The sequence below is a fragment of the Lampetra fluviatilis genome, chromosome 3 (genome assembly GCF_964198595.1).
Source record: "Lampetra fluviatilis chromosome 3, kcLamFluv1.1, whole genome shotgun sequence".
In the NCBI taxonomy this organism is placed as follows: Eukaryota; Metazoa; Chordata; class Hyperoartia; order Petromyzontiformes; family Petromyzontidae; genus Lampetra; species Lampetra fluviatilis.
In genome coordinates, this window is record NC_136277.1 from 25,061,455 (window position 1) to 25,075,239 (window position 13,785).

The 13,785-nt window shown below is 44.0% G+C and overlaps 1 protein-coding gene across 1 annotated transcript in view; it reads right to left on the reverse strand.

The window, feature by feature from the left end:
• The window catches only part of LOC144955745 (serine incorporator 5-like), a 52,982-nt gene extending 39,457 nt beyond the window's left edge, over nucleotides 1-13,525 (reverse strand). Inside the window, exons 1-5 of the mRNA XM_078885888.1 lie at nucleotides 12,109-13,525; nucleotides 4,951-5,118; nucleotides 3,093-3,271; nucleotides 2,173-2,255; nucleotides 780-873 (exon numbers count right to left, since the gene is read on the reverse strand). Coding sequence (XP_078742014.1) covers nucleotides 780-873; nucleotides 2,173-2,255; nucleotides 3,093-3,271; nucleotides 4,951-5,118; nucleotides 12,109-12,135 — 551 coding nt within the window. The 5' untranslated portion in view covers nucleotides 12,136-13,525. The remainder of the gene's footprint in view (nucleotides 1-779; nucleotides 874-2,172; nucleotides 2,256-3,092; nucleotides 3,272-4,950; nucleotides 5,119-12,108) is intronic.
• Nucleotides 13,526-13,785: the final 260 nt, after the last annotated feature.

A 13,785-nucleotide genomic window follows, 5' to 3' on the forward strand; every position in this document is an offset into this window, starting at 1 on the left:
TGAAAAAAAGAGGTGACGAGAGCCACTGGAAATGACCCGCAGAGGCTCAATCACGAACCCAGTTCTCATTTCATATCAGAGTATCATCCACACTCTATCTTACACAGGTCACACACCATTTCACACCAAGCGAGGCAACCTTGAACCAATTTTGTACTTCACCAAGTGTCAAGGTATCGTGTGGCGTGGTTAACCCAATACTATCGGATAGCCCAGCGCTGTTGTCAGGGTCTGTCCCACAGATGAGCTACTGCAAAATGCATAGTTTACACTTCAAAGAGGCGTTTGTGCTGTATTACTGAAGAACCAGTTTAGTTTAATCCAGTCTAAGGTTTAAATACAGGAACCTGGCCTTACATTAATCTGCAAGGCACATTGGCTGGCGGATTAAATGTTATTTTCCTGGTCACATTTTACAAGTAGCTTGGTATTATTACATTGGCCACACCTAACATTGGCATTCTCAAATGCCTTGCTAAGCTGCAGAATACCAGATTTTTCAAGCCCCAGCTTGGATACCGGTTTGGAATGTTGTCTCCGACAAACACGGGTTATATTTATTAAAGCTTCTGTCCGATTTTGTTGTTGGATATCGGTTTTGATGAACTCGTTCCATCTTGCTGTTACTTTCTCAGTGAGTAACAGTGTATCTTTACATTGTTTATTCCGATGAATGGATGTACATGGAAATTATAAAGACAGGTCTTGAAAATATATTCACCATACCATTTTTGTGCGTGTTTTTTATAGTAACATTATTGCCGTCGAAAATTACTCACCAGTTTTTGTTCCAGGAGTGAGCAAACTCGATGAGGAGAATGAGCTGAATGAGGATGAACAGGAAACCTCCAACCATCCCAATATACTGCCACACTGTCAACACACAACAAATCAACCGGCTTTTAATTTGATGTACACTGCGTTGGTAGTATAAGACAACGACGACTCATCCATTACAACCTTTTGTCAATCTGATGCTGGAGGAAAGCCTCCCCACAATGTTGGTGGTTGTTTAACCATACTTCACCACACTGCTCAGTGCCAGTTGGTTAAGATGTGGTATAGGGTGGGGGGGGGAGACGGGGGGCAGGTCGTGCCCAAGACCAGATTCAGATATCATTCGTAGGCGATGCTTGCTATGGCTGGGTATTGAACTAAGCTCGGCAGGTTCATAGGTCAGTGTGCCGCCCGATGCCACCATCGATACGCCCAAAAATAATGTGTACAGTACTGTAAAAAAACAACACTATAATTCCACATGTAAAGTAAATGCAAGATTGGACACATTACGAGCAAAAGACAATGATTGTGAAACTTTCTATCAATGTGTATATGGTAAATGTACCTTAAACTGTACAGTACCAAGTTATTGGCAGAACACGCAAATAATTTAAGGAACATCAATTGGAATAACTCTACTTTAGTTACAGCACTAGAATTTTTTAAAATAAAAAAAATAGGTATTTTCAGTCTATATCCATCAATAGTAAACAAGTAACAATGTATCCATTCACTCTTACAATACCTGGATTGAATGATACATTTTAACTATTCAACATGTACGCTTTATGCCGATTATATGCAAATTACGAATCATATACTATACATTGAGGCTAATGATGACATGACATTTATTTTACAAACAAGACAGAAACAAATTGAAACAAGACATAACTTTAAGAGATTTCAGAAGTAGTTCCATGATATCTCGTTTCACGGACCGTTCTTTAACATGAGGCAATGCACTGCTCGGCAAGTTTACATTTGTTTGGCTGTATAAGGTGACGCTTATAGCGCAAATGGGATAACATTCGGATTTTTTGTTTGTTTCAATTGCTATGGTGGAGTGAATAGTTACATGTCAAATTAAAGTTATTCCTGCACGATGTACAGTCGCAAACCACGTGTAAATTCATTCTGCGATGAAATCAGTTTTCTTTGTTACAACACTGCCATCTATAGGTCCAATAGTACAATTACACCATTGCAAATGAATAATTCGTGAAGTTGTGAAATAAACGAAAATGTGAAGACGTTTTGTCTGCTTATTAATTATGTTCTTCAATTCAACTACTTCATGCAACAATCGTTGCTGAGGAAACTAATACAGGTAACTAAGTGTGGTGCTTGCTGCTGATTCAACCTCATTTTGGGGTGCGATTTTCTCCTTACCTTTTAGAAAGGTGTTCTGATCTGGAATAAAGAATGCCCCTGCACAAAATCCTGCCAGCATGAGGAACTTCAAAAACCAAAACCTAGGAAAAAGACATGCGTTTATCCATGTTAATTAATTACTGTACAGGCAATACACAATAATTTTTACTCACATATGCACTGGGTGCTTAAAAATATCTGGTATTCTGCAGCTTATTAAGGGATTTTAGAATGGCAATTACCAGTGAAATTCTAATGATGATCACTGGTCACTACTGCACCAGACTCAGGTGTACACCATATGCAAGGCTGGTCATCAAGATCAGCTACATTCACTCTCGTAAGCAACTTATTTCAGGGTTCATAACGGGGCAAGAAAAAAAACCTGGCAGCACATGTGCATGCCCCAGTTCCACGTGCAGTAGTATTACTCTGGTGACCACACACCGCTGTCGGCATCCTGGATTGGCCAAGTTTCACTCCATGTGGTTTGCATTCAATTTTGATTATGAATTAGATGCAGTGCTATCGTGTACTCCATGTGGAGCGCTGCATGTACCAGTGTTCAGCAATAAACATGGTTGAACATATTGGATGCATTTCCTAGCTGCATGTAACTTTTTAAGTAATGGCTAAAACGCTACCTATACCGCAGATCATTAACCGTAGAAGAGTTCAATTACATATGTATTTTATTTGCACGGGAGACTGGGAAAGTGCAAAAAATACAAGCACTACAGAAGAAAAGGCTAATAGCAAAGCACATATACAGTACAAGAAAAATAATTACATGCAACAGTGACAAAATACCTAAAACACATATGGGCAAACTGGTTCATGATTAAAAAAAAAACACCTTATACAGTATTATGAATTTGTATGAACAGAAAATTACCATTAATTTGTTAACAATCATTAACGGTCACACAAGCACAAACCCGTTGTGTATGTAGGAGCGGCAGTCTTTGCTCGTCTTCACGTTGATGAGAATGATGGCGAAAAGGAAGAAGAAGGCCGACATCCCAAAGCAGACTTTGTACACCGCCGAGTAGCCAACCAGCTTCTCACAGTCCACGCCGGCCTGGATGGCGTTGCAGAAGTCCGAGTAAAAGGGCACCTTTTGGAAATAAAGGGAGATAAACAGAATGAAGGACGAAATGTGTGGTGCATTTATTGACACTCATGAATACAGTATATATCACAAGAGCCTGGCTTACACAGTGAAATAATCCTGGCAGTTCAAAGAGAGTTGTGCGTGCCACTTGGTTCTATAAATGAGGCAGGCTCTTCTGCTTGAGCAGCTTTAATACAGCCACGTGCAAAGTAAAAAAATTAACCCGTAAAAACAAAGTTTTTCACTATAAATCCTTTATATGCGTGGCATCGGTTTTCGGGCAGCTAGAGTCCTCTCGTTCTCTGGCTTGAGATGGCTGCCACCTCAATGGGTGAGATGATTGCCTGCCAACATTAAGCAATTGGTAATTAAATCTAAAAAATTTTTCCCTAAAATGTAGAAAATTTTGGAAAAAATTTTTCACGAAAATAAATTGTCACGCATAACGAGTCTGTGTGCAAAATGTCAGCTCGATTGGATCACGGGAAGTGGGTTAAAAAACGACCGAAAGATTTGCACGGTCGTAAGCGCGCAAGCAAGCAAGCAAGTGAACTTAATATAAAGGATTTAAAAAGGAACCATGTTTTAGTCATCAACAGGCATTCATAGTTATCATTAGATATGACAAAATCCACTGCTGAAGGACCCCCCCCCCCCCAAGCTGTTGCCATCTCTCACGATCCTGCGATACAATAAACCACCTAAGCACCTGCACATGAGCTGAATTGAATGATGTCTCATCGGTGGATGTCAGAGAACAAGTTTCACGTTCCTATTTCTCCGTGATATTTCAAGCACATGGCTATCCATGTTTCTTTGTGCACTAAAATGAAACTTCTCCATCATGAGCCTCTTAACCAAATCAATTTGAGTCTGATCTACTTCAATAGCGGTCCTAGGTATACATATTTTGCTGTTTTCCAGTTCAGTCCCTCCAACAGATATCTTACTTTAGGGGTTTTATAATATATAAACAAGACTTTCAAATAGGTGCCTATGACCACAACACCATTTGTCTTCACATGGAAAATGCTTGCAAAATAAATTATTGATGAAATAAGGACATATGTAGAGTTTAAAATTTTCTAAAAATTTGTTATATTATTGTATGCAAGCACTGTATTAATATTTTTTTAAAATAGAAATAAACCCGTGAAAGTTCTACAAAGGGGAAATGAGTGTCACCACTGAAGTACATTGTACATTTACTTTGTGCCACATTTTTAATCCATCAAAAAAACTGTTAAAATGCCCAACTCTTAAGTCCATAATCAAATTAAAACACAGTGCTATAGAGCATTGGATGTTGCTGTAATGTAATGGTTATCACACTAAACTTCCACTTAATCCCCTGGCGTGGCAGTTGAAACAATGGCCGCGTTTCTTAAATTTCTCCACCCGCCTTAGTCCATCCAGCAATATATTTGGATTCATAACTGCAGGTCGCGTGTGGTGGGGTAAAGTGTGGGCACTCCCACTTCTTCGAAGACCTCTGGTTGGTGTGGAAGAATAGGTCGTATAGAGGGGCTATCTCGAGCTCCCTCTAGTGGAGGCCCTTCCGCCAGCAGTGCTGGCATCAGCAACAAATTGCAGGGTGGGACCTTGAGATATTTTAACTTTTACCGCAGGATATAACGTAACTTTACACGCCAGTGACCGAAAAGTCAAAGCGCCGAACGCACATTGTTTTTCAGCGACTCGGAGATGGTTGGGGCCAGCATGAGACAGCAGACGATGGTGCCCAAGATGTGGTAGAATGTGTACATGATGCGCGAGCCCGTCGACTCCTTGATGGTGGGGCAGCACGCGCAGCATAGCGAGCAGGCGGTCGATCCGAAGCAACATGCCACCTGCACGCCAATACGAATGAAGGGCAGGAAGATGCACAACAACACGAGTTAGCATAAGTACATGACACCAAGCAGGTACACAAATAACGTTGAAAAAGAAGTTGGTTATCATCATCCACGATCATGATCATTCATATACGTGTGATAAGAACAAAATTATTAGACCTATTTACTAAAAACATTTTTACAGAAATGAAGTACATCACACCTCCGATTAGCACGGTGGGCTATGTATGGTGCAAAAGAAGTTCAACATACATACATGACCTCAATCTCCATATATAAAAGGCGAAGTTGTGAATATGTGTGTCTCTTCAAAATGTTTAGCGTACTTCCCGACATGCAACAAACTTGAAATTTGCCATGTGGGTACTTTCCAGACTGTTCACCGTGCAAAAATTATGAAAATACACTTTTGTTTTTTTTTGGGGAGGGGGGGGGGCTCAATAATGCATAATTTTTTGCAGGGCAATTGAGCTGTGACGTCAAATCTGTCACGTGACCCGCGCACGTGGAAGAGTAACGCATTTTAGTGTAGTGGTTCGCGTGCTGCGCTACGAACCCGGCGACCCGAGTTCGATTCCCGCTCACGGCCACCACCGGTGACGATTATTTTAACCGGTCCTGGGCCTCCCCTAGGTCGACTCAGCCTCAAAACGAGTAACTGCTGTGGTGTGTGAACATCGCCACTGGGGAGACAAAGGTGGCCGGGCGTGGTGGATCCAAGTCCCGGGCGAAGCCGGGTAGTACAGCTAGTTTACTACTATAATGAGCCAAGATTGTCTGTGTCCAGCGCGTGACGTCACTCCACGTGGACCCGCCCCTCATTTATAATCATGAGCAGGTGACGTCACTCCACATGGGGGGGTGAGGCGCCTCCTCGCCCCTCCTCAGCATCAACTCACAACCCTCACTACAAAGGCAGAACCCTCACGTCATGCGGTCTCCGTGACGCTGTTGAGACGTAAAAAAGACGTCCTGCTGAACAAGGGATTATAACTTTTAAATGAAATAAGTCTTACAAATTGCACGCGAATTGATGCAATGAACATCACGTCGCGGTCTGCTTTTCGCTTGCAAGTTTCAAATTTACTGAAATACACCCGTCCTTGGACGGGCAAAAGGCTAGGTATAAATCAATTCCTTTTACCTGGGGCCCTATAACCCACAACTGCTATTATCCATGCTCCCAATTGATCTGGAGAAACTCCAGCTATTCCCACATACATTTGAATAGGAAGAATCAATCAGGAATTATTTTCAGATGGGCTTGGAAAGTAGGATCTGTCATAGCTTCTCCCTCGCATCAAGATAATTGGAAGGTCACCATGTATGAATTTATAATTTTTGTAATGACTGTCATAATACATTGCATTACAAGAACAACATGTCTATTTGCTCAAACCAGCATTGGGTGGCACTAATCTTAGTTGATCAACCTTAAGCAGTGGTGACACATTTCTGCATTATTACAGTAGGAGTCAGTCCACAGGTGTGCCGTGCGGTATTTTCAAAATTATGGGAAGAAATGTCAAAAGCCTCCACCACCACCTCTCGCCGTCCCCTCTCCATTGGTCATGCATAAAGAAGTATGGCAGACAGCCGTCAGCCCCCACTCCCAGCCCTCAACTCACAGACATGGAGACACACACAGACATGCAGAGACACGCACACGGAGATGGGCACACACAAACAGAAACACATGGAGACACACATATGGAGACATTCAAACAACGAGAACAACCGTTTACCACTAAGTGGCAGTGAAGTCACCATGGTGCTTGTGCCATGCTAGGTGCTCTTTGAGGCCACATGAAGTGTCGAAGGCCTGCTGGTAGGTCAAAGAATAGATCCAGGTGTTAGGGGTTGACCGACTGAGTCATCTCAGTCGGCCACGTCCGTTTAACCTGGCGCTCTGCTCGTTGCTGTGACCATCGCTCCTTTGCCCTTCGTTGTTGCTGGAGGGTGACTGCCTCTAACTCCCCAGCAGCATCCTTCACGAACCTCCTTCCAGAGGCCAATCTTGACACTGCTGGTACCAGTCATCAGGAAGTCCAATCATCCTTATGTACCACTTCAGTCTATCTCTTCTCTAGCCTGTGCCACGCCCATTCAGCCCCATCTATCCAGACAAACAAAAATTGTTTTGCTATGTAATCTTCATCACAGTCCACCTTAAATAGGTGTGCATATATTGATGCTCATTCTAGTTGTCTCAAAAAATATTTATTTAACTATTTATCAAACCTGTTATACATGACTACAGTACTAAGCTTTAATGTACTCAAGGTTCTAGGCAATTATATGTTTAAGGCACGCTAGGTATATAGCTACTGCATGCTCTACTACAATACTGTGCCGTATTACCCGATTCAAAATAGATATAATTGTGGTGACATTTGATTGTTAATTGGCTTCTGTTCTCTGGCCTATCCAGGGTCAGGTACAAGTGGATTATATGCACTCTGTGCGATTCAATTAATAATTACGAACAGTGTAAATAAATCCGTTGCAGTTCCCCCTACACCTGATCTATTTTAAAAAAAATGATCACAAACTGCTTTAACACCTCCGATTATCACGGTTGGCTATGTACGGTGCGAAATAAGTTCAACATACATACCGTAGTTGGATGGGTGTGACAACTTCATACTTAAAATCATTATACAAACTCTATGGATTATTTCTAGATTTGAAGTTTTCTTGACTGCAAGGATCCATACTCTTTGTTTTTTTTCAGTAAAGTCACGTAGGTGCTTCCGAAACGTCATGATTTTATTTATTTTCATTAATTTATTTTATTTTTTATGTACTTGACTTTACCGAAAAAAACAAAGAGTATCTACGGATTATTTTTTTCCTTCCCAGAGCAAAAAAGCAGGACTTGTTTATTTCAAAAATAGAAAACAAAGTGGATGGGTGTTCATACCTGTCAACCCCTTATCAGTGCCTACCTTATTACAGACCAATTCAAACCTCATTGGTCACCCCGTGCCCTTGTAAATCTCAAAGTTCATCCTACAAAATCCCATCAGAGGGGAGAAACACAAACAAACAATTGTTGTGTTGTTGCCCGTGTTGAAACGGTTGTACGCCGTATGGACCTGAAAACTCAATTTCCCTGGACAAGAATACGGATAAACCGTATGGGTTGACAGCAATGGCTTTTGTTGAATTGGTAGGAAGGGGTTGGGGGCATACAACCCCAATGTGTATCCTCTGTTGCTCCTGTGATGCCACCAAAGCCTCGATCTGTTCCCGACTTATCCTCGGCTTATTACCGCTTCTGCCAAGCTGCACCAAGTCACCCCCCCAACACCACCCCGCACGGAACCACCGTGCTCTTCTTAAGGATGTCACTTTTTCCGTGTAAGGTAAATAGGATTGTTGATCGTAATCCAACTACGCTGGAAGAGGCTGGAGGGGGGGGGCACATCTGCTTGGTCGAGCACATCACTTAGTGGCAGGTTGCGCAATATCTCGGCGAGCACGTTGGGAGGCAATTTTGCAGACTGGGCTCAAGAGGGGTGTGGGTGCATGGCAAAACAAAGTCACATACCGTGTCAACACAGTTTAACACGTAGGCTTTCGCGACCAATATCCATGATAGAGGGGTTTTTTTAGTTGGACCGCGTAAATGTGTCGTTAAATCCGCCACCACCCGACACAGCCAACTACTAAGGGTTGTCACGTAAACAGAACGTGGCCAATTCGTCACTAGTACAGCACACCGGTGTATAGTAGTGCATAGTGGAGTATACTAGTACAGCACGCCCGTGTAGTGTAGTGTATAGTGTTGTGTATAGTAGTGTAGTAGTGTATAGTGTAGTGTAGTATACTAGTACAACACGCTGGTGTGTTGGAGAGCCAAGCCACAACATTTACAATCTGAGTACGACGTTTCGCCAGTAATTACAACTAGCTTCATCAGGCGACAGCCAAATTTGTGGAGAAGTCTAACTATAAATATAAGGAACGAAACCAGTGGACTTCTCCACAAATCTGGATGTCGCCTGATGAAGCTGGTTGTAATTACTGGCGAAACGTCGTACTCGGATTGTAAATGTTGTGGCTTGGCTCTCCAACACACCGGTGTGCTGTACTAGTATACTACACTATACACTACACTATACACTACTATACACAATACACTACACTACTATACACTACACTATACACTACTATACACTACACTATACACTACACCGGTGTGCTGTACTAGTATACTCCACTATACACTACACTATACACTACTATACACAATACACTACACTACTACACACTACACTATACTACACCGGTGTGCTGTACTAGTATACTACACTATACACTACACTATACACTCCACTATACACGACACTACTATACACTCCACTACTATACACTACACTATACACTACTATACACTACTATACACAATCCACTATACTACTACACACTACACTACACACTACACTATACACCGGTGTGCTGTACTAGTGACGAATTGGGCACGTTCTGTTTACGTGACAACCCTTACTAGTTGTCTGTGTCGGGTGGTGGCGGGTTTTAACGACACATTTATATATTTACGCGATCTAACCCAAAAAAAAACTCTTATCGTGTCAACCCACACGGTTTAGCCCGTGTTGTTGTACAGGGAAATAGAGTTTTCGGGTCCATACGGCGTACAGCCGTTTCAATACGGGCACATTTTATTTCGTTGTCTGTTTGTGTTTCTCCCTTGTGATGGGACTTTGCAGGATGAACGTTTATAAGGGCACGGGGTGATCAATAAGGTCTGAATCGGCCTGTAATAAGGTCAGGAGGGCACTGCTCAGGGGTTGACGGCTATGAATGAAGTCATGGGGCCCACTCGATGCAAGATGACTCAACTCTTCCACCGCACCCACACGCTTGCATGGCATGCTGTCGTCACACAAACGCACACACATCGTCACACAAACACACACACACATCGTGGCATTTGATGACCGATTACACTTGGAAGAGAAGAAATAACTCGCATTCGTCAAGAACATTGTGGCCTTCAAAGGGTACGAATGTATAATGGGCGACGTTTCGGGGCAACAGCCCTTCTTCATGGCACATACAACTTATTAAAGGCCGCTGTTGCTGTGGACAAATGTGTTGAGTTGGTTTTGTTGTTGTTAATTGTGCATCACCCAGTGCCAACGCAGCAGTAGCGTCAACCAAATAATGTTCATACTTGCTTGGGAGGATGACGTATGGTATGAATGATTAACTAAAGGTGGCAGTAGTAGTAGTAGTGTGTTAATTGTGTATTGGCTGTACAGGCGACTGTGGCCAATGCCCAAAGGCAGATACTGTATCCAATTGTTTGGTGATGCTGTCGTACAATACCGAACTGTACAGGGTGGTCCAGATGTCTTGTGGCCCCACCTTCCCCACTTAATTGTCAAAAAATTTTCAAGTAAGGTTTATTTAAAAGATTCATTAATATGCCGAAGGAAAAACAATGTTAGGAGCCAATTAAATTGGGGTGGGTGGGGGGTCACAAGACAACTTACCACCCTGTACACACCACCACCACCTGCCTAAGGAGGACATTGACAATGACTCTCTGCTTACAGTCTTTTACAATCCTCAGATCGCATTACAACAATGACAGTCACTGCCACTTGTACAGACATTTGCAGAGTACAGTACTTTATCGATACACGTAGAGTACGATTTCTATCCGTGCACAAACACCTACAGCCCTTTAAATCACACCCCCAGACCACCACACACAGGCCCCTTGTGCAATGGGAGACGGGGTAACAACAATTATTCGTGATCTCATGCAATGTTGGTATAAGTTAGCGCATGCACACATGTGAAATGTGCACACGGTGTACTCGTAATGTGGGTGATAATCAGGTGAAGGTGTGAGGTGTGCATTAAGACAGCACTGCAGCGAGGAGAGTGCAGTGTTGTACTCTACTCCTATGCTCCCGCATCTATGCTGCCGGCGTGGTGAAGCATGGGGAGGGGGGGCATCTTCCTCCTCGTCATCATCCAGCAGTGGATATGCCGAGGAGGGCCGTGTATTGCCATCATTAGTTACGACTTGTACATATTTACACTTCAAAAAACGAACTCGGTACGTGCCTTTCTGGCAATAAAATAGATGTTAAGATGTTCAAACACAAACCTAACATCACTTGTGCATCAGCCACGCACGTACTCATTAGGGAGAACAAGCGAACAGACACAAGCCCTCGCAAGGGGTTACCGTCAGTTTAATTAACACAGGAGGCTTTCGCGACTAATATCATCCATGATGAGAGGTTTTTGAGTTAGATCGTGTAAATGTACGTGTCGTTAAAACCACGAAGCGTGGTCACCACATCTACGCCTCCACGTATGGACAGAAACAGGTGGACTTCTCCACAAATCTGGCTGTCGCCTGATGAAGCTGGTTGTAATTACTGGCGAAACGTCGTACTCAAAATTGTAAATATTGTGGCTTGGCTCTCTAATACACCGGTGTGCTGTACTAGTATACTACACTATACACTACACTATACACTACTATACACAATACACTACACTATACACTACACTACTACACACTACACTATACACAATCCACTCCACTATACACTACACACTACACTACACCGGTGTGCTGTACTAGTATACAGTACTCCACTATACACTACACTATACACTACTATAGACAATACACTACACTACTACACACTACACTACTATACACTACACTATTATACACTACACTATATACACTACACTATATACTACTATACACAAAACAGTACACACTACACTACTACACTATACACTACACTACACCGGTGTGCTGTACTAGTGACGAATTGGCCACGTTCTGTTTACGTGACAACCCTTACCAGTTGGCTGTGTCGGGTGGTGGCGGGTTTTAACGACACATTAATATATTTATCTAACCCCCCCCCCAAATAAAACCTCTTTGAAGGTTTCCCGTGTTTGTCCCGGAGCACTCACCTGGGCGAGGAGGCACGGCAGACACATGGCTCTTCTCGTCGGCGGGGTCCCACGGACTCCACCACCGCCTTGGAAGGGTCGAGCCCAAAGTAATCCACCACCAGACTCACCCTAACTCCCAAAGTAATCCACCAGCACACTCCGAAAATAATCCACCAGCCCACTCCCAAAGTAATCTACCACCAGACTCTCAAAGTAATCCACCAGCCCACTCCCCCTAACTCCCAAAGTAATCCACCAGCCCACTCCCCCTAACTCCCAAAGTAATCCACCAACAGACTCCCAAAGTAATCCAGCAGCCCACCCCCCCCCTAACTCCCAAAGGAATCCACCAGCCCACTCCCCCTAACTCCAAAAGTAATCCACCAGCCCACTCCCCCTAACTCCCAAAGTAATCCACCAGCCTGCCCCTAACTCCCAAAGTAATCCACCATCAAACTCCCCTTACTCCCAAAGTAATCCACCACCAGCCTGCCCCTAACTCCCAAAGTAATCCACCAGCCCACTCCCCCTAACTCCCAAAGTAATCCACCACCAGCCTCCCCTAACTCCCAAAGTAATCCACTACAATACTCCCTCTAACTCCCAAAGTAATCTACCAGCAGACTCCCCCTTACTCCCAAAGTAATCCACCACCAGCCTCCCCCTAACTCCCAAAGTAATCCACCACCAGCCTCCCCCTAAACAAGAACTAGAACGGCACAGAAGATGGAGGAGAGTGCTCAATGCGAATGACGCCGGTGGTGCCCCCCAGGGCTTGATGAGGCCGGATCAGAACGAGAGGATGACGGCCGGCCAGAGGCTTGCTCGGGCGGGGTTTTCGCCGTCGAAACAAACTGTTGCTAAAATAAACGCAAGCCACGTTTTCGTTTAGGAATTCGTTGTTGCAATGGCACCCACCCCAACCCAAACCCCCACCACCTGCACCTTACAACCTTCCCTGCACCCTACACCTCCTCCCAGCTCTGGTGAAGTAACAACGACGACGTGGTGGTGGTATCTGTAGTCCGCCCAAAACCGCCTCCCGTGTCCCTTGTAACACGGAAACCAATGAGAGAGAAAGGGGTCCCAAACACAGCTCCTCCGACTCTCTTTTTTCGTAACTTTCTGCCACCTAAATGTTGACACGGCGCTCTGCACCGCGGCCTCTTGCCCACCCAGCGGAACGCGTTTACAACAACAACAACACGTGTTTACAACAACACGTAACGATGTGGTCAACGGACCCAGCTTGGTTGCGATGCCCAAATGCTTGCTAACAAACGTCCATCCATTAACCCAATTCCCCTCCTCCCCGGGCAGACTCTTTGCTAGAAGCGGGCAGCGTCGTGAGCAGTCCCAATACTTCAGCGCAAAGGTTCTCAGCAGAACTGTAATAAGTCTGGCTCACCTATAAATAAATCCCATGCGGCGCTTATGTTGCACTGTACAAAGTAACCGTGTTGTTATTTCCTTTGCCCACGCCGCGGCAGTAGAGGGCTACCTCGAGGTTGGTTAATCGCAAATTGTTTTGTGTGTTGTTCGTGATTGGCAATTTGTGACATTTACGTCCCACGCTGTGGCGGTCGAGAGCCACGTGGAGATTGGCCCTCTGTTGTTGATTGCGTCGAGAGCTCTGGAGGTAGCTGCCCGCTGTTGATGATTGATAATTTGTGAAATGTTGCTGCTATCATCATA